This window comes from Pan paniscus, chromosome 23 (genome assembly GCF_029289425.2).
Source record: "Pan paniscus chromosome 23, NHGRI_mPanPan1-v2.0_pri, whole genome shotgun sequence".
NCBI lineage: Eukaryota > Metazoa > Chordata > Mammalia > Primates > Hominidae > Pan > Pan paniscus.
The window spans coordinates 56,409,634-56,435,064 of NC_085927.1; the positions used below are offsets into that span (position 1 = coordinate 56,409,634).

Below are 25,431 nucleotides of genomic sequence, written 5' to 3' on the forward strand. Positions count from 1 at the left end.
GAGTCATCTCCGCCATCCTGGGAAGAGACGGTCCTGCAGACAGCGCGCCATCGCACCCCATGCTGCCTGCGGAGGCACAGGACAGACGCCACTGGGCAGCCCTTGCGGAAGCGCTGGATCCTTTACCCTGAAATCACTGGGTCCCCAGTTCTGCAGACAGGAACCTGAGCCTTGGAGAAGTACAGCTCACCTGAGTGCCTGCCTCTAATCCAGGTCCATCAGGGCTAGACCTGGAGGGGGATCAAAGAGAGGCCCTGAATCTTGCCACAGGGAGCTTCAGGTGCACTTGAGCTGGGGCCCTCGAGACAGAAGGAAGCGGGGAGGGCGGATCCAGGTCTGGAGTCTTTGGATTGAAAGGTTGGAGATGCCCGTGGGACTCCCAAGGTCAGTGAGTTGAGGGCAGGGCACTGGGGCAGGCAAGAGACACAGGAAGGGCGGGGCAGAGCACAGGGGCAGAGCACAGAGGCAGAGAGAGCTGGGCAAAAACAGCCTCCAGGCCTTGTCTATTTTCTCCACTCCGGTTCTCCTCCACCCTCCCACCCCAACTCCCCGCAACCATCCTCCTGGGTAAGACACTAAAGCGTGTCCCCTAAACCCAGGGTTCTGCAGGGTGATCCCCTCTGCCCCTTCACTGAGCAGTCTCCTGTGAGCTAGACGGCCTTAAAGCGGGGTGGTTGGTGGTTTCTTCTGGAGGGTCCAAAACCCGGGGATAGGTGGGCTTAGAGTGGGTCCCCTCTACGGGTGTCCTGCCCCGCAGGTAGTGCCTGGGGAGATGCAGGGGTGTGGGTGAGATTCAGAGAAAGGGTGGGCCCAGAGGTCCAGATCCTGGGGACAGACAGCACCCCGGGCACCTTGGGATGGGCGCGCCAGGTACTGCGCGAGTCTAGCGGGGTTCGTGCTGCGTCCCGTACAGCGCGGGCTGCAGGTCCAGCCCCGGCGTGGGGCCGCGTTCGGCGCCCCGCGAGGCGGTCGAGGAAAGGCATTTCCACCCGGGACGCGGGTTTCCACCGGCAGCCCAGTCCCTGACCCATCTCTAGAAAGGCGGGCGGTCCCGCGGGGCGCGGGCGAGGCCACAGCAGCGAGCGTGCTCGTGCGCGGCTGAGCCCGTGGCGTCCGCCGTGGCAAGCGCGCGGACGGCGTGACCGTGGCCGGCGGCGGCCGCGCGTGCGCGTGGGTGCGAGCGGCGGGGGCGCACGTGGCCACCCAAACAAAGGCCGCGCCGCGTGACCGAGCTCGCGCACGCGGACCCGCCAGGGCAGGCGCGCCCCCGCGGACCCCGAGGCGGCCGCGGGGCGGGGGCGGGGCCGGGGTGGCGCGCGGGGCGCGGCCCCTTTAAGGTGCGGCGCGGGGCGGGGCGGCGGCTGCGCAACGGGGCCGGGGGCGCGCAGACTCCGCGCAGCGGGACGCGAGCGCGCGACCTGGCGCCGCCGCCGCCTCCGCGCTCGTGGCCGGGACCCGCGGGGCCGCCTCCTCCCGGCTCCCCGGCGCCGCTGGGCTCCCGGGCGGGCGGCAGGCGTAGCGCGGCCGGGCGGCCGGCGAGGGGGGCGCCGCGGCGGGTGGATGAGAGTTGGCCCCGATATCCGCTCAGGGTAAGCGGCGCGCGCGGACACCCACCCACCCCGACCTGGTTGCCCCGCGACCACTCTCCCTTCTGGGCAGGCGGCTCGCGACCCAGCGCACTCGGCCGCGCTCTCCCCGCCGCCGCCGCCGCCGCCCGGGCCCGAGCCGGCGACCCTCCGAGCAGGGCCCTGCGCGGGCGCGCCCCGCACACGCCCCCGGGTCCCGCGCGTCACGGCTGCCCCCCGCGGGCACCTGCGGCCGCAGGTCCGGGTTCTGCCTGCCGGCTGGGGGAGACGAGGACATCTCGGGGTTGCTGGGCCTGGACTGGGGTGGGGGTCGCCGGACCGGGGGTCACCGACGCTGGGCCACTGGAGGGGGACGGTATCGGCCCGGGCCCGCCAATGTCGTCTTGCAGATCCACTCCCGGGTGGGACGGGAGAGGAGGAGGGCGCCCCAGACCCTGCTTCCCTACAGACGACCTCTCCAAAAAGTTGTGGGCGCTTGTCCCCTCCGTGCACCCCACTTTCTGCCCTGTCTCCTCTCCCTTTGTTTGGGATGTTGAGCTCATGGGGCTCTGCTGGGGCGGGCTGGCACCTTGGCTGTAGCCCAGGCCCGTGCGCCTGCCAGAACGTGGGGTGCAGTGTGGCAACCCCGGCCTGAGGCCCCACATGTCTAGAGCAGAACCTGCACCCCTGCCAGGCCCTGGACAAGGGAGGGAGGAGAGCCAGTTTGTCCTCAGCCGGGTGGGCTGGTGCCCCTGCCCTGTTGGCTGTGTGGCAGAAGGTGCAGCAGTGCCCCGGGGCCAGGGACCTGAGTGTGACTCCCCCAGAGCCAAGTCCACTTTTTCGGCTATTGCCAACCCTGCATCTCCTGAGGTAGGAAAGATTCGGTTTGGGGGAGGCCTTTTGCAGGATGGGGTTCCCTTCTTGCCTGCCTTGTGTGGGTTAGGAAGAAAATTCAGAGGTGTCTCTCCTACATGCCAAAAAGGAGGTGCCTGAGTCCCAGCCCAGTGCAGCCCTGCCCTGGGGCTGGGCCTGGGAGGGAGGTCAGGGTCAGGGCTCTGTTGCCTCAGAAGTCGAGGGCAGCACCCGAGAGAGGCGTCTGGGACTTGCTTCCCTCACCCTCCTGCTCTGTGACCTTGGGCAAGGTAGTGAGCCTCCTGGGCCTCAGTTTCCTCACTAGCAAGTGGGCAGGGGCAGGTAAGAGGATTGAATGAGGTGATGTGGGCCTTCTCAGGCTGGGCTCGCCCTGAGTTGGGGTTCAGAATGGGTTTAGGAGGTCAGTCATGGCCTCTGCCCCGGCGCTGTGGCTGAGCCTGAAGTCTGAAGTCTGTCTTCCTGACTTTTGTGTCCCAGGCCCATTTGGGGATGCACAGTCTGGCCAGGGCGCCTCTGCCCCGTGCTGCCTCTGCCCCGTGCTGGGGTGAAACCACGTTCCCCTGTTGTTAGCTGGGACTCCCCAGATGAGTGACCTCAGTAACCCTGCCCCTCCTTCCTGCTGCACACCCTTCCGAAGACCCCTGCCTGGTCCAGGAAAGGGGCCCTGCCTGTCTTGCCTTCCTCCTGCCTTGGCAGCCGTGTGGACCCTTCTGCAGCACTTTGTGGTCCTGGGGCAGACCTCGAAGCCCCACAGTCCTCACCGTGCCGGGCTCACAGGGAGATGCAGCTTGATCCTGGAGCCTGGGAAATTGGGCACCTGGGGTCTCAGTGAGCCACCAGCCCTCTGCTCTGCTGCTCTTTCCTCTCAGCTGCCCCTGTGGCTGATACGTGGAGTGCGGCTGTCCCAGCCATGCAGCCTGGGGGCAGGCGGGGCCTGTCCGGTGATGTCTGTCTTGCACTCTGGAGAGCACGGGAAAGTCTCAAAGTTGTGGTGTGTTTCCACATAGCCCTGGGAGGCTGTTTATTCTGGGTCTCCTGCTGAGGGAGGTGGAGGACCCTTCACTGGGAAAGAACCAGGTGGTCTCTCTCCAAACCACCAGCCTTCCAGGCCTTCCCCTTAGTACCCTCCTCTTATCTGTGGAGCCCGGCGCCGGCGTCAGGTGACCTTTGCTCTCCGCTCTCCCAGGCTTCACCTTCACCAACTAGAAAACGAGGGAGGAGAATCAGAGCCGGTTTTCCTGAATCACCATTTCTGCTGTAGAATAGAATAGAATAGTGGTTCAGTCTCAATGAAAACAAAGTGTTATTGGAGCCTAGTGAGCCTCTGCTGCCAGGGAGGGCTGCCAGGGAGGGCTGCCAGCCTGAAGCCTGTTTTCTCTTTGGAAGGAGTATCAGAGCGGTGTTAGACATGTTACAGAAACAGCAGCACCCCACCTGACGGGTCCTGGTGACTTTCCTGTTATGGGAGAACCTGGGGCCCCGATAGTCCCATGATGTGATCTGTGTTAGTGATTGTGCCATCCGTGTGCCCCCTCTCGTCCCTGGGAGCCACATGAAGCCCCCTTCCAGTTCCCCATGTTTCTCTGTTTGGGTATTTCTCTCCGGTAGCCGAATCTACTGGGGTTTGTTTGGCATTGGGGTTCCAGTCCCGTCATGACGGGGCTCCGGCCAGGGCCTCATTTTAGGAGGCTGCCCCATCTCGGGGAGCTGGGGAGGCGTCCCTGTATGTGGGCTTCTGTGTGTTAGGTTTGGGGGCTCCTGCTTAGTGGCCATGGTAGGGACTTGGGTATTTACAGAGCTCCTGTTGGTGTGGGCGTGTGCTGGCTGGGAGGGAATACACCAGGGACTGGCTGGGTGGCTGGTCACCCCCTGCCTGAGTTCCTGCCTCCTCCCCTGCAAGGCGGCCCAAGAGGCTGCTGCCTGGCCTCTTTAGGGGAAAGGAGACCGTCTCTGCAGAAGGCCCGGGGCAGCAGGGACAGTGTTGGGGTGTGTGGCAGAGCATCCCTGCTCCGACAGAAATTGACAGTGAATTGAGGGAGAGAAGCTGTGGCCGGGTTTAGTGAGTAACAGGCAGAAGGCAGAGGGTGCTCGCTGGGAAGCAGCGTCTCTTGCCTGGCTTGGAGATGGTCGTCTGCTGGGCGCCTCCGAGGCCAAGTGGACCACTCACAGTGCTTTCGAAGGCCTCTGGTTTGGGCATCCCACAGGCTGGCTTGGGGTCTCTTTGGCACCACGGTGGGTTTAGATCTGCCTTTTCTTTGCCTTTTGGTGGCACAGCAATGGTCCTGAAAAATACTGCTTGTAAAGGAGTAAAAGTTCAAGTCCTCCACCGTCAGGTGTGGCTGGGGGGTCTGGGAGGAGGCCTGGATCTCCCAAGGGGACAGTTATGTGAACAGAGTGTCACAGGCCTAACCCAGCCCAGCGGGTGGGGCCCAGGCCAGCCTGTCACCTGCTTGGAGCCCTTGGCTGCTGGGGAAATGTAATAGTTTAACTTGAGAACTTAGAGGCAGGTCACTCAGACTCTCTTAGAGACAGAGATGGCGCAAGAAAATGTGGGTTTCGCCGGGCGGGCTGGCTCACGCCTGTAATCCCAACACTTTGGGAGGCCCAGGCGGGCGGATCACCTGAGGTCGGGAATTCAAGACCAGCCTGACCAACATGGAGAAATCCCCACGTCTACTAAAAATACAAAAAATTAACCGGGCCTGTTGGCGCATGTCTGTCATCCCAGCTACTTGGGAGGCTGAGGCAGGAGAATCGCTTGAACCTGGGAGGCAGAGGTTGGGGTGAGCTGAGATCGCGCCATTGCACTCCAGCCTGGGCAACAAGAGCGAAACTCCGTCTCAAAAAAAAAGAAAAGAGAAAAGAAAATGCGTGTTTCCCTAATTGGAGAAAGCCCTGTTGTTTTGCCTTTGGTATCTCGGCATGTGGCAGAGGCCTGGGCGGACACTTTGGGCTGGTAATTCGCCACTAATGACAGTCCCGTCTACAGGGCTACTGTTCTGATTGTTTGGCGTTTGAGTTATAACCTAGGGTTGTGATTATGTTTAAGCCCAGTGACTAAAGTCCCCTGTGGTTACACAGGAAAGGCAGGAAGTACCGGCCTATCAAAAACATTAATAATAGTAATAGAAATCACTCATTCTGCACAGCAGGCCTGCGCTGAGTGTTTCACACAAATTGTCTCAACCAAGTCTGCAGAGCACACAGCTTCACCCCATTTTACAGATAAGGAAACTGAGGCACCGGGAGGCAGTGCCACTTGCCTAAGTCCCCAGTTCATTCCCGAGCAGAGCTGGGATTTGCACGTGGGTGGCTTTGCCCCCAAGGCTATGCTCATAAACATTGCAGCCTTTCTGCCTTCCTGATAACCCTCCTCTAAGGGGGGTTTTGTGAGAGAAATATCAGCAATAAACTCAAAGTCATGATGAGACTTCTCTTTTTGCTGTCAAATGTGCAGTAAATAGCAAGATTCGGACAGCATGTCCTGCTCGGGGCCAGACAGCCCTCTAAGCATGAGACATGATTTATTTTCGTACCAACTGGAGGTAGGTGCTCTTGTTAGCTGCATTTCACGCAGGAGGAAGCCCTGGCACAGAGCCACAGGTTGCTGCGTGGTAGAGGTGGGTTTGGACCAATGGGCTGTGCTTCTAACCTAAGCCCCATATGCATGGGGGTTGGGCGGAGAGCGTGCTTGATCTTGCTGCTGTGTGTTCTTGGGCAAGACACCTAACCTCTCTGGGCCTCAGTTTGGTCACCTGTAAACGAGGGCCTTGGCCTAGGGTATAGAAGCCAGAGCTTGAGAGCTGGCTCTGGCCTGAGGTGGCTGCGTCTGCACCACCTCCCACAGGGAGGCCCAGGTGGGTGGAGAGGCCTGGCTGCCACTTCCCTAGAGGAAGCAGGTCTACTGAGGAGCAGTGCTGGGGCCTTGGCTGGGGCTGGGTGGGGCTGGGTGTGGAGGCCATGGGTGGTCGAGGAGTGAGGGCTTCTGGGATGCACTTTGCAGTGGCCGAGTCACTGCCCTCTGTGAAGTGAGGTCCAAGGAGGCAGAGTGTGGGGCTGCTGGGAAACCGTGAAGCTTTGTGCTTGGTGAATTGTTACTTGTCCCTGGGGAACAGGAGGGACAAGAGACTCTGCTTGGGACTCTGTGCCACCAAACTCCCGAGAAGCTGCAGTGGGAGAAGCTGAATGCTGGGCAGCAGGCGGTTAGGAGGCTCCAGGAAACGGCTCAGCCTCTCTTGGTCGGTTCCCCTGCCGGCCGTTCCTGGGACCTCTCTGCTCCACGTCCCCCCTCCAGGGAGGCCTCCCATGAGTGCCCCAGCTGTGCCTCTGCTGTCACTGCTCTCCTCTTCCTGAGGTTCTTGTTTGTCTACTGTTTACCACGCTTCCCTTCTAGAAGGTGGGCTCCTGAAGTTAGGGGTCTCTGCTCATGTCCAGCGACCTGGAGCGGCACCTCATTGTGCCTGGTATCCTGGGACCCTGGCTCGGGTCTGAGCTGGGCTGTGGAGTTGGGTAGGGCCAGGAGCCAGGCTGGGAGTGAATTTGTTTGTTCCTCACTCTTGGTGTTGACCTTGGCCACCTGGCTGAGGTGTGTTTGTCAGCGTCTTTATTGAGATGTAATTCACACACCATACAACACACTCATTGAAACTGCACAGTTCACAGACTTCTAGTACATTCACCAAGTTGTGCAGCCATCACCACAATCGAAACCCAAACAGGAACCTGGGCCTTCTAGACACTTTAGGCACTCCCTGGACCCTTCCTCCCTGCCTGTGGTGACCACCTTTCTCTCTTTTTTCTTTTGAGATGGAGTTTCGCTCTTGTTGCCCAGGCTGGAGTGCAATGGTGCGATCTCAGCTCACCACAACCTCTGCCTCCCGGGTTCAAGCGATTCTCCTACCTCAGCCTCCCAAGTAGCTGGGATGACAGACATGCACCACCATGCCTGGCTAATTTTGTATTTTTAGTAGAGATGGGGTTTCACCATGTTGGTCAGGCTGGTCTCGAATTCCTGACCTTAGGTGATCCATTCGCTTCGGTCTCTCAAAGTGCTGGGATTACAGGTGTGAGCCACCACACCCAGCCAACTCTATTTTTTAAAAACTGTTTTAGATTTATAGAGAAATTGCAGAGATAATACAGAGTTTCCAAATTATCCCTACCAACAGTTGCAGTTTGTCTGGTGATTAACATCTTACATTAGTGTGATAGGTTTGTTACAATCCATGGACTAATATTGATACATTATCATTAGCCAAAGTACATAGTTTGTTCAGATTCATTAGGTTTTACCTAATGTCCTTTTTCTGTTCCAAGACTGCGTCTAGGGTCCCAGATGACATCTAGCTGTCATGTCTCTGTAAGCTCCTCTTTGCTATGACAGCTTCTCAGACTTTTCTTAGTTTTGATAACTCTGACAGTCTTAAGAAATAGTAGGTGTATTGTGGGATCTCCATCCATTGGAATTTGTCTGTTTGGACAATTGGAATTCCTCTGTTGGAATTTGGATGTATTTCTCATGGTGAGACTGGGGCCCTGTCTTAGCGGGAGGAAGACCACAGGGGCATGGTGCCCTCTTACCTCGTCACGCCAGGCGCATGCCTTCGATGTGGCCCGCGGCTGCTGGTGCTGACTTGGCCACCCGCCTGAGATGTGTTTGTCAGGGGTCTTCACGGCAGTTCTTGTGTTTCCTCCCTCCAGTACTGTTGCCTTTGGGAGGAGGTCACTACACGCAGCCACTCTTAAGGGCTGGGGAGTCACGCCTGCCTCCTTGAGGGCAGAGTGGCTGCGTCACTGATGTGGCCTTCTTCTTCGGGGGGTCTGTCTCTTCTCCCCATTTATCAGTTTATGCAGCCGCTTACTTATCCGTGTGGGTTCGTGGATACTCATTTAATCCTCTAGGTCAATGCGGAATGCCATTATTTTGTTTGCTCACTTGTTCCAGTGCTGGCTGTTGGGTTCCCTGGACGCACCCCTTCACGGTGGGTGGTGTGAGTCCTTCCTCACTTTCTGGCCCTGTGAGATGCTCCAGGCTCAGCTTGTCCATTCCCTGCCCAGGCCTAGAGTCAGCCCCTTCTGCAGGGAGCCCGGGTTCCTTTTGTTGGAGGGCAGAATCGGAAACCAAGATCCAGGTGGCGGGTGCGCTCATCACTACCGGGGTGTCATTGCTTCTGGGCCCTCTTAGCTGACAGCAAGGAAATGCACGCGTGAGCTGATGCGCACATATGTACATGTCTCTGCCTGTGTCCGCGCGTAGCCTCCTGTACCTGTACTGAGCAAAGTGTGAGTTCGCGCCGCTGATGAACTCTGATCCGTTTCCTACATGGATCTTTCTCGTCTCCTTTCTTGCAGATCAATTCGTGTCTATTCAAGCAGCAGGAAACCAGACTCCCACCGCTTGCCACACATCTACTTAATTGTTAGTACCGGTGTGTCTGCGTAGTGGGACTGGAGTTGTTAGTGGGACCCCTCGGGAAGCAGTTCCCGATCCCCTGGCTTCGAGCCCGGGCTCCCGGTATGCTGCCGCAGCATGGCTGGCTGGGGCTGGGGAGGGGCCGCCACCTCCCCATCATGATTCCACGACTTAGAGGGAAGAGGGGAGGGAGGCTGCAGGAGAACCAGGGACTTCCCTGCTGTGCTTAGTCAGCCCGGCCCCGCAGGGACGGGCACGGGCTTGGCGTTGCTTTGAGACGTGAAAGTGGGGCTGACTTAGAACGCATCCTGGAGCCCGGCCTCCTCGGGGAAGGAGGAGAAAGGCTGCCGGCGGGACGCTTTAGAGCTCAGACAAATCTCCGACTCCGTCCTGGCCAGGTCTGTCCCCTCTCTGCCTCTGAACTTGCCACCCTGGCAGGGGACGGCCTTTGAAAAGATCTGCAGAGCCGCATCTGCTGGCCTTTCTGTTAAGCGTCTTTCATTCAGGAATGCGTCAGGCCCTTGCAGAAGTTTTGGGAAGAGAGAGAACCAGGTGGTCACTCCTCGTCTGCTGGTTTGTCGGCGGTGTTTTCCAGGCAGCATTTTGGGGATCTGAGTGGAGCCTGTCTTTTTTCTTTCTTTCTTTTTTTTTTTTTTAGATGGAGTTTTGCTCTTGTTGCCCAGGCTGGAGTGCAATGGCGTGATCGTGGCTCATTGCAACCTCCACCTCCCAGGTTCAAGTGATTCTCCTGCCTCAGCCTCCCGAGTAGCTGGGACTACAGGCACGCACCACAACGCCCAGCTAATTTTGTATTTTTAGTAGAGTCGGGGTTTCTCCATGTTGGTCAGGCTGGTCTCAAACTCCTGACGTCAGGTGATCCGCCTGCCTCCGCCTCCCAAAGTGCTGGGATTATAGGCGTGAGCCACTGCGCCCGGCTGCCTGTCTTGTTTTCTTGATGTTGGGTTAACTTCGGCCCTAGACCCAGGAAGCCTCCGGTCACAGCACCCCAAGGCCCTTGCCTGGAATACAAGACTTTCACCCTTGTGTTCGCGGTCCCATGAGGGGTGCTGGCCTCTTATCACCTGTCCGGGGCACCTGAATGATGCTTCTGCCTTCAGGGCACACATGGTGGGAGGGAGCTTCTGGGAGGTGGAAAGGTAAAGAGAGCCTGGTCTATGGGATGGGGAAGGGCCTGACCCTGCCAGGGAGGGAGCGACAAGGAGGGCTCTCTGGAGCGATGAGGGAGGGGCACAGGAGTTTATAGGACACAGGAGTGGGGATGGCTTGAGACCGGCCTCTCAGGTCAGCTTGTTAAAGGTCAGCCTCTGTGCAAGGCTCCTGGAGACCCAACCAGCATATGCCTGCTCTGGGGCTAGGACTGAGGTTCCGCCACGTCTTGGGTGCAGTGGGATACCTGGCTCCTTTGTCTGCCCCCGAAGGCCCTTGTCTCTGTGCTATGGGGCTAGGCCCTCCCATGACCCCCACGTTTCCCCAACCCTATGGAGTGTGTCTAAGGAAGCAGGTGGAATTGGCCTGGCTCCCCCAGTCTGGGACCTAGAGCAGAGCCCGGGGAGCCAGGGCTGCCCTCGCTGGGGATGCCAGCATTCTTGGGAATGCAGCTTAGGGGGTGGCCCACTCGCCTGCCTATGCCCTTACCTGGGGCCAGCCTCCTGCCTTCCCGCTGACCGTGTCTCCCTCCTTGCCCTGGCTCCTCCCCACCGCCCCACGTGCCCCACCCCCATCCTCACTGGGCCCCATTGGCGCCTCCCTGCTTTCCAGGTTGAGATTGGTGGGCTGGCTCAGTCCGGTGCGATGGTCGGAGGCATTTGCCAGGTGACGCTGGCTCGGAGGGGCTCTGTCCCCTCCTCTGTCTGCCCTCCCCTCCCCAGCCCAGGGCTCCCTGGCTCCCTGGGCTCTGCTCTAGGCCCCAGACTGGGGGAGCCAGGCCAATTCCACCTGCTTCCTTAGACACACTCCATAGAGTTGGGGAAACGTGGGGTTCATGGGAGGGCCTAGCCCCATGACACAGAGACGAGGGCCTTCAGGGGGCAGACGAAGGAGCCAGGTATCCTACTGCACCCAGAGCTCTGGTGTGGCGGAATCGCTGGTGGGGTCTCAGCTTCTCAGGGCGACTGGCTGCTGTCCCTGCTGGGACATGAGTTGGGGGGAAACCCTACCTGTCTGCTGGGGAAAGCGGCCCTGGGGTGAGCCTGGCCTGAGCAGTGACAGCCTGCAGGGTCCTCTGTCTTCCTGCCCTGCAGCTGACGAGGAGGGAGCTGAGGCCCTGCAGCTCTGAGGGCACTTGGGACCTGGATGGGCAGAGGTAGAAAGGTGTGTGTAGACCTTGGCCCCTGGGTGGGGAGTTTGGCATTTAAAAGTCTGAAGCAACACCCACACCCCATCAGTGTCCCAGAACCCAGCCTCTTACCCGGGAAGAACCGGACCATAACTACCCCGTGATGCTGGACAAAGCCCGTGCTGATGGTCGCCTACTTCCTCACATACTTTCTCAGCCCACTCTGCGCCCAGTGGCTCTTGTTTGCCACAGAACCCTGATGAAGTGGATTATCCCCTGCCCTGGGGGAATGCTCAGCTGACAACATGGAGTGGACCCCGCAAGAGTGGAGGCCCCTGTGATCTGTGGAGCGTGTGTGCCCGCTGGGCTGTGATGAGCCAGTGATCTGGGGCTCCGGAGTAGAAGGTGACATTGTGTCCCCAGCCACTGCTGGACCCCAGCAAGGTGTGTGAATCATTTCACACATTCTCCACCCAAGAAGTGAAACTGTCAGGTTTAAGTGTGTGGGGGTGGGAAGGGGAAGTCTGTTCCAAAAGCCCAGCCGTCCGGAGTGACACCGGGCCATCAGCTCTGGGAGGCGGAGGCCCTTTGGGGTCCTGTTCCGGCTTCAGTGCCCCAGGTTTGTGTCTACTGCTTGCTTTCTGTAGCCCTTCTCTTCCAACTAGGGGGATAGTCAGGGTCTGACAAAGACTTGAGGGGGAGGGCCTCCACCAGCAGCATAACTGGCAGGCAGCCCAGGCCGGGGCGGGGGGCCAGTGGGCTGGATGGGGGTCAGTGGGCAAGGCTCCGTCCTGTCCTGTCCTGTCCTGTCCTGTCCTGTGGGAGAAGCCTAGGCAGGCACACTCAGCCAACCCCAGCTCGGGAGGGAGGGACCCAGAGGCACTGGCCCGAGGTAGGGTTGAAACAGGTGGAACTGACTGGTGGTCGTTGCTGGCCCCTGGAGCCTGACCTGCCCAACAGTGGAGGTGGCAGATGTTTGGTGGAGAGGAAGTGAAACAGGCGTGTGCGCCAGAAGCCCGGGCGTCGGGGTGGGGCCGTGGGAGGATGGTACAGGGCTCCTGATCCTCCCCGTCTGGGCAGACGCACTCACATCACAGGTTGGCAAAAGGCCTGAGGGTCCAGGGGCAGGGCCTGGTCAGGAGGGGCACAGGCGGGGAGGGAGTGGGTGGTGTCTACTTGGCTCTAGATGTTGGGTTTAGAGAGAGACTCTGGGACAGCCCTAGCCCTGGTGGAGCCCCATGGAGCCGCCTTTGGGGGCTGTGTCCCAGAGTCTCTCTCTAAACCCGACATCTAGAGCTGTGACTCAGGATAGGCAGGCCCTGGGGGGTCACCCCCAGCCACCCCATCTGCTGTCAGAACCTAGGAGCATGGGAGAAGCCAGGTAACCCCAGTGACTGCCCAGCGTCCCCCACAACCCAATGGATGAGGAGCCAGTAGGTCAGGAGGGGCAGAGCTGAGGTCAGCACACCTCCGTCCCTGTCTGGCTGTCCGTCTTCCATCCCTCCAGGCAGCACCACGCAAGGGCAGGGAGGTGGCAGGCCTGCTGAGCTCTGTGGATGCGGGGCAGACCCGGCTGGCTTGTTGGAGCACCCTCCCCGGGCGAGTGCTGTTCATGTTGGTATCTGCGGAGTGGGTCAAACCACTACAGAGGGCAAAAGGGGAGCTGTGGCCTCTGGCCAGACACATTCTAAGCTTTTAAAAGACCCCACCCCGTCCCTCGCAGTCTTAGCCATCAGCTGCCTTTGGAGAATGAGCAATCTGAAGATGTTCCTGGTTGGGGGGCAGGGGTGGCCAGTGCTCCTGGAGCTGCGGGGTGCCCACCCTTTCGTCCGTCCTCCTTCCCCGGCCTGATCCAGGAGCCCCAGCACCGCCCTCTCCATCCCCGGGGTCCTTAGGCTTCCCTGACACAGGTCTCAGGAGGGCATGTGACACTGGCGTCGGTCCGGGCTGGGCAGAGCCTGGATGTGGCCCAGGCTGGGCTGGAGCCGAAGCCTTTCTTCTCAGGTCCTGTCATAGCTGTGGGGCCTGGGGCTGGTGACCCAGCCTCTGCCAGCGTCCCCCCACCTCCTCCCACAGTAAGGTTGGTGACAGCAGAGTTCTCGTAAACATTTGAGATGTCCTGTGCTGGCCTGTGGCAGTGCAACCACAGCTCGTAACTGTGGCGCTGGGCAGAGGGCTGGGTACACAGCAGGTGCTCCGTCAGTACTGATGGGAGAAGCAGGGACGGCAGGGGGCGGGGGGACCTGGATGGGCGACACTCCCCAGCCTGCTGGTGCTCCAGGGAGGACCTTTTCAGAGCTGGGAGACCCTGGCTCAGTGTCCTTGTCCCTCCAGTCGCTGCTGCCTTCCCAAAAGCCCTGGAGCCTTGTTAAAGAGGGCAGCCCTGGCTCTTGGGGGGAGTCCTGGGTTTGGGGGCGGCTCTGATATGGAGGAGCCGTGGGTGTGGGGGCAGCTCTGATATGTGGGGGAGCCCTGGGTGTGGGGGCAGCTCTGATATGTGGGGGAGCCCTGGGTGTGGGGGCAGCTCTGATATGTGGGGGAGTCCTGGGTGTGGGGGCAGCTCTGATATGGGGGAGCCGTGGGTGTGAGGGCTGTGCCTCACGTGGCCCGAGGGCAGATGGCCCAGTGTGGGGCTGGGCTGTTTGGGGGGATGGGGAGGGCTGCCCAGGGAGAAGGTGAGTGGGTGGCCCTATTATCTGAAGACCTGCTGGGGCCAGGGGATGTGGGGGGTGGCTGCCACCTCTGCAGTGACCCTGGAAGGGCCCATGCTGCCCCTGCTTTGCAGGTGAGTAAGCGGGTGTCTGAGAGTTCCCAGCTCTGCCTGCAGGGCCCATGCCCTGTGGCTACCCCCCAGTCCCGCTCTGTTTGCTTTATTTAAGTATTTTAGAAGATCACTCGTCAGCCTCATGGGGTGGATCCTTAACTCTTCTGGCCCAGCCTACTCCTCAGGTTTCTAGGTGACCCACCTGCTTTGTGTGCACCCTGAGGCCTGCTGCACTGCCAGGACCTCAGCCCCCGCCCTGCTCCCCAGCAGCCTGACTGCCTCCCCTCCCTCAGCCCCTCAGAGAGGCCTCCTGTCAACACCCTTTCTGCAGCTTTCTCCCTACCCCTTCAGCCAGCTCCCCTCGTGGCCCTCCCTGCTGCCTGGTTCCTGCGGCATGTATTGGTGGGGAGGCCGTGTCGCCTCCTGTAACTCCCACGACAGTCTTGCAGGATGGGTCCTGGCCTGGTTGGGAGCCCTGAGTCTGGTTGATTCCTGCCCACTGTTGGCCCGGGTGGGCAGAGCCGTGGCAGTCAGGAGAGCCTTGGCCTGGGGGGCCAGAGCCCTGCCCCCACATCTACACCAGCTACTGGGCTGCCTGGACAGCCCTGTGCCCTGCGTGCCTCCTGCGTCCAGAGGGGCTGAGCTGGGAGTCTGGCTGTGACAGCTCTGGGGCCACATGGATGGCCCTCGGCCTGATTCCTCTTGGTGGGAGGCTTTGATTGGGAAGCTGGGGGAAGATGGCTGGTGGGTGGGGTTCGGGAGTACTGGGGACCTCTCCCAATGCCCTTCCTCCAGCCAGTCCTTGGCAGAGCTGAGAAGGTGCCGGGGATGGGTGAGCGCTCCACTAACCCTGAGGGCTGGGATTGGCCAGGAGCGCGTCCCAAGGAGGTGACCTGGGCCACTGTGTGTGTGACCAGGCCTGGGCTGCTGCCGTTAACACCCAGTCAGCTGGTGTCTGCCGGTTGCTCGTGACTGGCCTGGTTTGGTGGCCTGGTAGAGGGGAATGGGAGGGGAGAAACCTGGGCTGGGCCCAGGTGAGTGTCAACAGGGGAGGGAGAGAGCAGCAGAGGTCCCGCCAGGGCGTGCTTGGGTGAGGGGAGGAGGAGCTCAGAGAGATTGGGGGAGAGTCCACAGTGTTGTCTGAGGACAGCTAAGGACGATGGACACTACTAGTTTATAAAAACAGCCAGAGGCCGGGCGCACTGGCTCACGCCTGTAATCCCAACACTTTGGGAGGCCGAGGCAGGTGGATTGTCTGTGGTCGGGAGTCTGAGACCAGCCTGGCCAAGATGGTGAAACTCTGTCTCTACTAAAAATACAAAAATTAGCCAGCATGGTGGTGGGTGCCTGTAATCCCAGCTACTCAGGAGGCTGTGGGATGAAAATTGCACGAACCTGGGAGGCGGAGATTGCAGTAAGCCAAGATCGTGCCAACTCCAGCCTGGGTGATAGAGCAAGACTCTGTCTAAAAAGAAAAAGAAAAACAAACAAACAAACCCCAAAAACAGCCAGAGAAGGCAAGAGCCCTGGAATGGCCTAAGGTGGGAAACTGCTCCCCTCTCAGCCGCGGGGTCCAGTGTGTGATAGTGAAGTCTCTCTTTATCTTAAATTCTCTCTTCAGGGACTTAAACAGAAATTAACAGGGCTGGGTGCAGTGGCTCATGCCTGTAGTCCCAGCACTTTGGGAGGCTGAGAGGGGGAGGATTGCGTGAGCTCAGGAGTTTGAGAATGGCCTGGGCAACATAGTGAGACTCCATCTCTACTAAAAATAAAAAATTAGCTGGGTGTGGTGGTGCATGTCGTAGTCCCAGCTCCTTGGGAGGCTGAGGTGGGAGTTGGGGTTTGTTGTTTTGGACAGATTTACCAAATTCATTTGGATGACGTTACTGAAGCTCCATGAGGCAGAGGCTAACGGACATTGCTGAAGTCCTAGGTTGCATCCCTCATAAAGGCCACCCCCGGGCCGTGCACGGTGCCTCACGCCTGTAATCCCAGCATTTTGGGAGGCTGAGGCAGGTGGAATACCAGAGGTCAGTAGTTGGAGACCAGTCTGGCCAACATGGCAAAACCCTGTCTCTACTAAAAATAAAAATTAGCCGGGTGTGGTGGTGGGCGCCTGTAATCCCAGCTACTCTGGAGGTTGAGGCACGAGAATCGTTTGAACTCGGGAGACGGAGGTTGCAGTGAGCCAAGATCAAGCCACTGCACTCCAGCCTGGGTAACAGAGCGAGACTCTGTCTCAAAAAAAAAAAAAAAAAAAAAAACCCCAGAAAGGCCAACCCCCGCATCCCTAAGTTAGCCCCCACACCCCTCAGCCCCTGCACCCCTCAGTTAGCCATGCCCAGGGACAGTCAGAAAGCATCTGTGATATCAGTGGGACATTGGGGCCCAGCCCAGGACTGGTGTGTCCCCTCCTGTGCCTGCAGGCTTGACACAGCAAGGCCCTCCCTCTCGCCCCCAAGTCCCCACACTTGTCAAGGGCATCACGGCACATTCCAGGAAAGTTGGTTGATGTCACGGGAGTCGAGACCCCATCCTGACGCCCAGCTCAGCAGGGCCACCGGGGCTCAGGTTAGGTGGTGCCATAGTTGGGGGACAGTCCCCATAGGGTTGCGCCCCCAGAGTGCCCTAGGGAATGAGGCCCACTGCCACTGCCACTGCCACCAGCCCAGCTAACATAATTGATAAATAAGTGTGGTTCTTTTAAGTTGGGCAAGTGTGTATTTTTAAATAACTGACTGCTTAATTGTACGATTAAAAACAGCAGAGCTGGGTGCAGGGGTGCGTGCCTGTGGTCCCAGCTCCTTGGGAGGCTAAGGCGGGAGGATCCATAGAGCCCAGGAGTTTGAAGCCAGCCTGGGAAACATAGGGAGGAGACCCTGTTTCCAAAAAAAAAAAAAAAAAAAAAAAAAAAGAATGAAGTGGGCTGTTAGCACTGAGTCATGGTGAGCAAGGTGAAGAAGCCCCACTGTGGCTGTGTGGTGAACTCAGTCATTCATAGCCGGGAGGGGCTCGATTCCGTTTCTTTCCTGAATGTTTTCACTGTTCCGACTGCACCAGGGAGGAACCACATCCTCTACGCCTGCAGAAGCAGGATTTCTCTCCCGAGAGTCTTGGAATTCTGCGGCCCACGTGTATGGTGACCAGCTCTGCAAGGGGCTTTAAAAACCCCAGTGTCGGCTGATTTGTTGGCTGACACCGCACCCGGCACCTCCAGGATGTGGCCGGCATCATGGAGGGGCTGCTGGCAGCCTGCCTTGCTTTCAGTTCCACATGGAGACAATGACTCTGCTGCACTGAGTTTCAAGAATTTTGGCAATAAAAAGAGCCTATATGACCTATTTATGAAGTATTCCAGAATCACTTACATGAATATTTTGTCCTAAATTCTGTATAATTAGAAGATATAAACCCCACATTGTGATTATTTTTGTTCACCAACATAACCTAAATTAGAACTCTCCATGCGGGCTTTCAAAAAAGAAAGCATTTGAACAAAAACATAAAAGGAATTGGTTTTATCCACACCGTTCTCAAATACTTGAGAGTAACGTGTTTGCTTAAGTAACATCGAAATCTTGTGTACTGTTATTTGATTTGCAGACCTTTCCTCTTTACCAGTACCAGTAGCAGAAAGGTAAATTGTACTGAAACGTTTAAAAAGTCGTAAGTTCTGACTTTGAGGCCTGATGAACCATCACGGGATTCTCCCCTGCCTGGTTCCTTCTCCCCGGAACCTCACATCAAGCAGAAGCTTCCTTGCGGGCGGCCCTTGTTGCAGGCGGTCTTGGCGAGAGACATCCCCATTTCTGCAGCTGGACGGGGAAAGGGACGTTGTTGTTCTTGGCCATTTGGCAGGTGTTCTCTGACTGCCTCTTCTCCGCTGGGCCTGCCGCACAGGGAGGGCAGGTGGGACGCCCCCCCCTCCCCCCAACCGCAGGGCCTACCGAGAGTCCCATGGCGGGCGGGCAGAGGTGGGCTAGCGTTGCATTAAGTGACTTCCCGTAGCAGGCTGTGCAGTGCTGGGGCAGCCTTCTAAGGGAGGAGGCTTGTGGGCTGAGACCTCTAACCTTTTTCATCATTTGGGCTTCCGGGGCATAGAATGGGATGCGTCGTTGGCCTGGGGTCTGTGCTGCTGTTGGGCGTCTGTGCATAGTCCTCTTTTGTCTATTTTCATTATTTTTATTTATTTTTTTGAGATGGAGTCTTGCTCAGTCACCCAGGCTGGAGTGCAGTGGCGCGATCTCAGCTCGCTGCAACCTCTGCCTCCTGGGTTCAAGTAATTCTCCTGCTTCAGCCTCCCAAGTAGCTGGGATTACAGGCGTGCACCACCACCCTGGGCTAATTTTTGTATTTTTTTAGTAGAGATGGGGTTTCACCATGTTGGCAGGATAGTCTTGAACTCCTGACCTCAGGTGATCTGCCCGCCTCGGCCTCCCAAAGTGCTGGGATTATAGGCGTGAGCCACCTCACCCAGCCATATTTTCGTTATTTTTAATAATGTAATGGGAACCTCTGGGCTCACCATCAAGCAGAAGCCAGCCTTGATACCCAGCATCCTGCCAGCCCCTCCCCAGCATCCTGCCAGCCCCACCCCAGCATCCCGCCAGCCCCTCCCCAGCTGCCCCACGCCCGGCTCCTGCCCCAGCTCTGTGTGTCCTGTGCTCTCCCTTCCCCACCACCCTATGCACACCTTTCTCTGCCTGGGTCCACACTGTCACCTGCTGTAGCTCTACCCACAGGCCATACCTGCCTGGTGGGCCCCTCCTCCCTGCCCCTGTTTTTGTGGAAGGACAGGTGGAAGTGGGCGGGTGGGGTGGGTGGGGTGGGTGATGATAAAGAGCATTCTAGGCCAGGGCAGGAATGCAAGCACATGGGTGTGAGGGGCCAGGTGTGTTCAGGGATCCTTGGCACTTGTGGGGTGGCGGGGGCACTGGCCAGAGGAGGGCTGGGTTAGGGGGAGGCTCCTGGCCCTCTGGGGGGCCCTTGGTAGAGGAAGGGGCATTGCTTGTGTGGGTGGTGAGGGACCTCTGGTTGGGTGGGGGGGGGTTAGGTGTTTTAGGAGGCTTTGGGTACAGAGATGTCCAGGGGTAAAGTGGAGCTTAGTCTCAGGACAGTTGGCCCTGGCATCTGTCCTGCCCTGGGGGGCTAGGAGGGCCGGACTGGAGATGGAGGCTGGGGCTGTCCTGGTCCCAGGTGAGGTGGCATCTCCTAGGAGGGAGGAGAGGGTTGGTGCCCTACAAACCCGAGGGGAGGGGCAGCACGGGGAGCTGGGGCCGGGGGTGAGGAGGGGCGCCCCACATGTTCTGAAGCGCTCTGGAGTGGCTCCAGCCCGGCCAGCACTAAGTTTTGCTGTCTGTGGTTTGCTGTGCCTGTGTCCGCTGCTGGTAACCAGTGCATCGGGACCTGGGCTTTCTGACTGCACCAGGTTTGTTTCTGCTGCTCTGAGTGCGGTGCCCAGTCACCGAGGTACCTGTCGTTCCCACCTCCTGTGGACTGCGTGGCCTGGCGTCGAGGCAAAGCAGCAGGAAAGTTGGGTCCGCATCCCAGCCCCGCATGCGGCCCGGGGGGAGAGTGTGCCTTTCCCCTGGAGACACACAGGGTGGAGGAAGTGAAGTCAGTGGCAGGCACCCAAGAGGGGCACGTTTTCAATCCCAGGGTGGGCGTGGGAACTAACTACAGGTAGAGAACATGCGACGCAGCGGGTCTGCACGCCTCAGGGTTCTGGAACAATCCAGACGGGGACATGGGGGAGATTGGCCACTGGGACTGGTGTTTCACTTGGCTGCCTCTGGACATAGTGTCTCTTCCGACTTTATTTTCCTGGGTTGTGAATCTCCCTTTTATGCCACAAAGGTCCCCCACCCAAGGGACTCTCATCCTGCAGCCCATGGGCCTGGCCCTGTGTCTGGAAAGGGGAGGTGGTGCCCTGATGTTCTGGGCCTGGTGGTCAGTACGGGCACGGGGGTGCAGAGGTAGAGGATTCCACATTTTGAGAGAAAAACAGGCTCCCCTCAAGGCAGCTCAGCCCTAGGTGAGGTTGGCTTTGGGCACACCCATGGGAGGCCCCCTTCCTGCCCTGAACCCTCTGAGCGCCACCCCTCCCACCCAGCCACCAGAACAGCCTTTCTAGCTGCCCCTCCAAGTCATCGCAGGGACCCCTGCGGCAGGTCAGGGGGCCAAGATGGGAACACCCAGAGAACCACAAGCCCAGGCCACACAGGCAGGTGACTGCATGGGCAGGTGAGCACCCTGTCTGACAGGTGCCAGGGTGATACACGACTTGTCCAGGTCCCCGGCCTTAACACCCAGTGCTGTTTCTGTACCCTGGCCACCTTCCCAGCTTACCCAGGGAGGCTGAGGAGTGGGTGCACAGGAGGAGTGGGAGCTGGCCGAGGGGCTTGCAGAGGGTCAGAAAGAATCTGCTATCCTGGTGGGACAAGCAGCCAGACCCTGGATGCTGTCTGTGCTGGAAGCGTTGCTTCAGTGCATTAGGATGGGTTCACTTTCTCGTAATTCACTCTGAGGACACGTTGTTGGAATCATTGTGCATAGTTCTGGATCAGCACCATGACGGGAGGTCAGAGGGCTGCCTGGTGCAGTTTCTCTGCTGCCTGGATTGACCATGAGGACAAGGACTAGCTGTGCCCAGCCCCCTGCTTCCCGTGGATAGGGACTCTGGCTGCTGGCTCGTGCCATCGGGGCTGGAGTCTTAACTGGTGAAATCACATTTATGAGGCTGATAGCCATCAGTTTCCACAGACGTAAGTGTGGCCAGGATGACAGATGTCCCTGGCGGCCCTTTCTGCAGGGTCCTGCAGGGACTCCAGGGCCATCTGGCCACAGTCCCGAAGTCTTTGTCACCATCCCTCTGTGGGTGGGTGCTGGTGCCTCCTGGGCTGTTGAGTGCTTGGCAAGGGGCTCGAATGGTCTTTCTCTTCTCAGTTGAACCAGTTGATAGAATCCTGTTTCCTTTTGGAATTTAGAGATTAGCCTTTTTTATTTTTTTCTGAGACGGAGTCTCATGTGCTCTGTTGCCCAGGCTGGAGTGCAGTGGCACGATCTCACAATCTCAGTTCACTGCAACCTCCATCCCCATAGTTCAAGTGATTCTCCTGCCTCAGCCTTCTGAGTAGCTGGGACTACAGGCACATGCCACCACACCCAGTTAATTTTTGTATTTTTAGTAGAGACAGGATTTCACCATGTTAGCCAGGCTGGTCTTGAACTCCTGACCTCAGGTAATCCATTGGCCTCAGTTTCCCAAAGTGCTGCAATTACAGGTGTGAGCCACCATGCCTGGCCCAGATTAGGCTTTAAAAATAGCATTCTTTTGTCCTCTTGGGGCCTTTTTTCCACCTGTCACTGAGACCTCCACTCCTTTGCAGAGCTTGGATGGCTGCAGGGCTGGCTTAGCTGCTGCCTCCAGGTGGGATCGGGAGCCACCCTTCTCAGCGTCCTTCCATCTGTCAACCTGCTGGACTGGTTAAACCAGGTCTCCACTCCGGCTTTCGATAAGTCCTGCCCTCCCCTGGGAATCGGCGGCCAGACCTTTGGGTCCTTTGGAGGGCTGCAAAGTGGCTCAGCAGGAGCGAGAGGTTTCCTTGGCTGCTGGAGACTTGCAGGTGCCAGGTGTAGGCCCTGGAGGTGGCACACAGAGCAGCTCCTGCTCTAGTGCCCTGTGTCCCTCCTGGCAGGAGGCATACTGCTAAGCAAGGCTGTTTTAAAGAGGGTTTGTTTAAGTTGGATGTTTAGGAGGTTAGGTTCCCCCAAGGAGAAAATGCTATGAAGCCCCCAAAGGCGTATGGGGATGAGATGATGTGGTGAGTTGGAATCTTCTTTAGATCCAGAGGAACTTCTTTGGGTGGTAGTTACCTCTCCTTCTCTCTCTCTTGCTCAAGTTTCAGGTGATTTTCTGGCCTGGTTTCATTTATCTATCTATCTATCTATTTATTTATTTATTTTTTGAGACGGAGTCTCGCTCTGTCGCCCAGGCTGGAGTGCAGTGGCGCGATCCCGGCTCACTGCAAGCTCCGCCTCCTGGGTTCACACCATTCTCCCGCCTCAGCCTCCCGAGTAGCTGGGACCACAGGCACCCGCCACCACGCCCGGCTAATTTTTTGTATTTTTAGTAGAGACGGGGTTTCACCGTGTTAGCCAGGATGGTCTCGATCTCCTGACCTCGTGATCTGCCCGCTTCGGCCTCCCAAAGTGCTGGGATTACAGGCATGAGCTACCACGCCTGGCCTCTGGCATGGTTTTAATTAGGACAAAAACAAGTACAGTTTGATTTGCAAGTTACCCTTCTGGGGGCAAGTTTAGGTGACACGTTGGTTTTGTTTTGTTTTGTTTTTACCATTATCTGCTTGTAGAACTTGCCTTTAGAGCACTGTACAAGGTGGCATTTTTTTAGTCCATTAGGTTTTGGCATTGGCGGCCTTTTGTTTTGTTTTGTTTTTGAGACAGAGTCTTGCTGTGTCGCCCAGGCTGGAGTGCAGTGGCACAATCCCAGCTCACTGCAACCTCCACCTCCTGGGTTCAAGTGATTCTTATGCCTCAGCTTCCTGAGTAGCTGGGATTTCAGGTGCATACCACCATGCCCAGCTAATTCTTTTATTTTTAGTAGAGACAGGGTTTCTCCATGTTGGCCAGGCTGGTCTCAAACTCCTGGCCTCAAGTGATCCTTCCGCCTCAGCCTCCCAAAGGGATAGGATTACAGGTGTGAGCCACCACACCTGGCTGGGTGGCGTTTTTTTGGTGAAAATTTAATGAGAATTCTAGGGAGATGTTTGGGTGTCTTGCTGCTCTGGTAAGTGGAGTGAGGGAGTGTCTGTGAGATGGAGAGTGGGAGGGAGGGGTGGATGGACTGGTTATTTGCACCTCGATGTTTGTTGCCAGAGGATTCTAATTGAGCAAGCTGTAAGACCTTGTCTAGGATGAGTCCTGGCCTGAACGCCTCTAAGTTGCTTTCTCTCCCACTTTGGAGAAAAGCAGTTCTGGTTACCGGCTTGATTTGCTGTGATTTGCTGACTGCCGGCTCCTGGCTCACCTGTGGGTCTAGGTGGTAGCTTCTGGTTAATTGAGGTATATGGGGGTCTGCCTGGGGGAAGGAGCTTGTTTAGAATGTGGGGAGACCCTGAGGTCAGACAGGGCCTGTGGTGCAGCTCCGAGCTCCTTGAGGGCCAAGTATACCTGAAATTGGAACTAGGAGCTGACACTGAAAGCCAAGTCCTCAAAATCCGTGCGGGCCAGCGGGGAAGGATGGAGCTGGCCCTGTCTGGAGAGCACGCTTAGCAGCTACATGGTGGGTTTCAGGCTGGGACTGAAAGAAGGGGAACCAGGAGGGGACATGCATGGGAAGAGGGTAACACAGGAGACAGGAGCTGCCCCGCACCCAGAGGGCTAGGGTTGGGGGTGGTGGGACTGTGAGCTCCTCTGGTGGCCTCCGGTACCCACCAGCTCAGTGCCCTGCAGCACCTCCGGAGGAGGATGGGGGTCCCAGGGAACTGTCTGACACAGAGGCCGTGACAGAGATGGAGGATCAGATCAGGACATCCCAAGACCTTGACAGAATCCCTAGCACACAAGAAGTAGATTTTTGGAGCCTTTGTTAACAGATGGGGCCACTGGGGGTCAGATATTTCTGCTGTTGAGCCACCCTGGGCGCGGACAGGGCCTGTGTGTGAGAGTGCTTGCGTTGTCAGTTACGCAATTTGCAGATGGCTCGTGATTTTTCAGACGTTGAGCTGGTCGTTTCATAGTTGTGCTTTTAGATACTAAGTTTTTTTTTTTTTTTTTTTTTGAGACGGAGTCTTGCTCTTGTTCCCCGGGCTAGAGTGCAGTGTCACGATCTTGGCTAACTGCAACCTCTACCTCCCGGGTTCAAGTGATTCTCCTGCCTCAGCCTCGCGAGTAGCTGGGATTACAGGCTCCTGCCACCACGCCCGGCTAATTTTTGTATTTTTGTATTTTTAGTAGAGATGGAGTTTCACCCTGTTGGCCAGGCTGGTCTTGAACTCCTGACCTCAGGTGACCCACCCGCCTCGGCCTTCCAAAGTGCTGGGATTACAGGCATGAGCCACCATGCCCAGCTGATACTAAGTTTTTTTGAGAATTAAAATTACCTAGTGAAAAATTACCTAGCAACCTGCATTTAACGTATTAGCTCCATTCTCTGAAATGAGCATCTTGGTTCTGTCTGGAAGATGGAGATTGAAATGTTTCCACAAGTCAGCACCATCGAGCATGATGGCCCCCATGCCTACGAGTTGCGTGGTCGCCGTCGCTGGAGCAAAGGCATGTTGTGAGGTGTGACTGCTTTTGCAGAAAAGTGACCATCGGAAGGCTTTCCCCACGTGGGGACTCCTTAGTCCTGAGTCAGTGAGAATCCCAGGTGTGTCTCGCCACCAGCGGCACCTTCTCCCTGTAGGACTGTCTGTTGAGTGGCTGACTGTGAATCTCATCTGACCTTAAGGCCACCAGGAAGCTTGCTGGTTATTTGTCAAATGGTCCTGCGGAGAGTGGAAGAGTCCTTTAGTCATAAAAGGATTCTTCCTGAGGTGTCTGTCTTGGGAATCGACTGTTTTATGCCTCGATTTTTAAAGGCTGGTGACACCTGTGCCCTTCTGTGAGAGAATCACCTGCCTGTGACCAGTGCCCGCAGCTGTCACCTGGAGCTGTCACCCTGTTCCAGTGGTGGGACGTGGGCCACTGCTGAGGGTCTCCTAAAGCCCCATCAGAGAGAGCGTGCAAAATGGAAAGGGCTCCCACAGATTTGCTTAAGCAGAGGGGGGCTTTGCCGGTTTGGGGCCAGGGGCCTGCGGTATGGAGCTGCTTGGGGTGCTCTGGCTGGGTCGCTGGCCTCCCCTTCTTCTGACGTGGTGCTTTTTCACCCTCCACGCCTCCTTCTGCTTCCCTTGTGGCTTCATTCCCGTGATGAGGCAGAGCATGTGATTGGCAGCCCCTCACCATGGGATGGGTAATTCCCCGTGGAGAGCAGGGTCCTTACCAAAAGAGGGACAGGGATGCTGAGTGGGGGAAGCACAAACAGTGCACAGGCAGGCATGGAGGAGAAAGTGGAGCAAGGCGGCAGGTGCGTCCTGTACACTCAGGTGCTAAGCCCCGGTCGCAGAGCCCCTTACAGCCTCAAGCGATGGAGGACACTGGCGAGTCTTTGTGCATGTGGGGTGTATTCATTGCCACTCGGTATTAGAAATCAAAACTAAGAAATTTAAAAAGATTTATTAATTTACTGAAATATGCAACTATAAATCTATTACATGTTAACATAAATAACATGTCTTTCTTTGAAAAAAAATCACTACTTGGGGCCAGGTGCAGTGGCTCATGCCTGTAATCCCAGCACTTTGGGAGGCCAAGGCAGGCGGATCACAAGGTCAGGAGTTCAAGACCAGCTTGGCCAATATGGTGAAATCCCATCTCTACTAAAAATGCAAAAATTAGCCAGACATGGTGGCAGGTGCCTATAGTCCCAGCTACTCAGGAGACTGGGGCAGGAGAA

At 57.6% G+C, this 25,431-nt stretch overlaps 1 protein-coding gene across 5 annotated transcripts in view; it reads left to right on the top strand.

Annotated features, from left to right (window-relative positions):
* Positions 1–1,386: 1,386 nt before the first annotated feature.
* Positions 1,387–25,431, top strand: part of GRAMD4 (GRAM domain containing 4) — a 140,511-nt gene continuing 116,466 nt past the window's right edge. For 3 of the 5 annotated variants that reach the window (XM_055106053.2, XM_063603159.1, XM_055106055.2), the window contains exon 1: positions 1,431–1,589. In XM_055106053.2, the coding sequence (XP_054962028.1) occupies positions 1,561–1,589 (29 nt within the window). In that variant the 5' untranslated portion in view covers positions 1,431–1,560. Of the gene's footprint in view, positions 1,590–25,431 lie in introns of all 5 variants that reach the window. The other 2 variants (XM_055106052.2, XM_063603157.1) reach the window with 2 other exon arrangements.